This window comes from Galeopterus variegatus, unplaced genomic scaffold (genome assembly GCF_000696425.1).
Source record: "Galeopterus variegatus unplaced genomic scaffold, G_variegatus-3.0.2 Scaffold588, whole genome shotgun sequence".
NCBI lineage: Eukaryota > Metazoa > Chordata > Mammalia > Dermoptera > Cynocephalidae > Galeopterus > Galeopterus variegatus.
This window is the reverse complement of record NW_007726699.1, coordinates 17819-19304: the sequence shown is the minus strand read 5'-3', so window position 1 is coordinate 19304 and position 1486 is coordinate 17819. Positions and strand designations below refer to the sequence as shown.

At 37.6% G+C, this 1486-nt stretch overlaps 1 protein-coding gene across 1 annotated transcript in view; it reads left to right on the top strand.

The window, feature by feature from the left end:
* Positions 1 to 1486, top strand: part of TXNRD1 (thioredoxin reductase 1) — a gene marked incomplete at its 3' end in the record, with an annotated part of 84068 nt that overhangs the window by 74955 nt on the left and 7627 nt on the right. The window contains exon 15 of the mRNA XM_008570287.1: positions 1004 to 1099. Within this exon, the coding sequence (XP_008568509.1) occupies positions 1004 to 1099 (96 nt within the window). The remainder of the gene's footprint in view (positions 1 to 1003; positions 1100 to 1486) is intronic.

The window sequence follows — 1486 nt, the reverse complement described above, 5'->3', positions numbered from 1 at the left end:
ACTGGTTGAGCGAGGGGCGGGAGCAACACGGAGGGTTGCGATCCTGTGGCCGGTCCCGGTCCGGTACGGGCGCGACACTGAGGGTTGCGATCCGTTGCCGGTCACGAAAAAAGACAAAAAGGAAAAAAAAAAAACAAAAAACAAAAAAAAACACCATTTTAAAAAATATGAACCAGTGGCTGGTTTGCTCAGTTGGTTAGAAAGTGGTGCTAAAAAATGTGTAATAGTTCTTTTTAGGGATGCTATACTATTAACTATGATACTGTACATTCAATTTTGTAACCCACATTTATGAAAAAAATTTTACATGTATTAAAATGTAGAAGAGCACTTATTATGTCCTTATTTTCAGTGTGCTTTTAAAAGGTAGCCAATCACATGTGTTTTGAACTGAGATTAGTAATTGGAGGAGAAAAATATTTCTTCAGTCATCCAGGAATATATTAGTAAGAATGTCTGTCCTTCCATTCTTCCTTCATCTCTTTCTCCCTCTTTCCTTCTCTCCCTCCTTCCATCAGTGCTTTTGATGAATAATGCCAAATGAGGAATTTCTTTTGGAAGCATTAGCAAGAAAACTAGATAATGTTATAATTGTTCCTGGCACCTTATCTGTTTCTTTCCCAAAATTGTCATTCCTAAGGTAACAAGACAGTGTTGATTTTTTTTGTGGGTTTTTAAAATTTTTTATTTTTTTTATTTTATTAATGCAAGACAGAAAGTGATTACATGGCTTCTTTCTCTCATTCTCTTGGTATTTGTTGATATTACTTAAGGTTTACTCTTTTGAGTTTGAAATATAATTAAGGGATGAGCTTATAGCAAAAGTGCCTAACAACGAGGAGTTTAAAGTCACTTACCTTTTGACCAGATTTCTATTCACTCCATGAATTTTATTGTGTAATGAACAATAACAATAAAGCCTCCATTGTCTTTTACCATATCTAATGTGTGACAAATGTACTACTTAAGATAATGGCTCTAAGTTGTGCTTATATCTTCTTAGGTTTACCATAGTTACTTTTGGCCTTTGGAATGGACAGTTCCATCAAGAGATAACAACAAATGCTACGCAAAAATAGTCTGTTATATTAAAGACAATGTAAGTGCAATTCTCACTTCATCCTTGCCAATAATTTCATTTAATTTTAATATGTAGCTCTATTTTGATCATAGGATATGTACAGCATTCCTTTAGTATCTCACCTGTCACTCTCCCCAGCAGCATGGACATTATCAGAGGTCACTGCTTGGCCCCACTGCTTGCTCGTGCTTCACCTTCACTGGCGTAGGGAGGGCCCTACACACAGTTGGCAGGCAGTCAAAACTTACTAGGGAAGGAACCAAAGGGACAACTTGAGAACTTTCTGTGTTTGTTTTTATAAAAGAGGAGCAATGAAGTCATCGACTGTCTAAAAATAATGGACAACAGGGCCGGCCCGTGCCTCACTCGGGAGAGTGCGGTGCTGATAACACCAAGGCTGTGGGT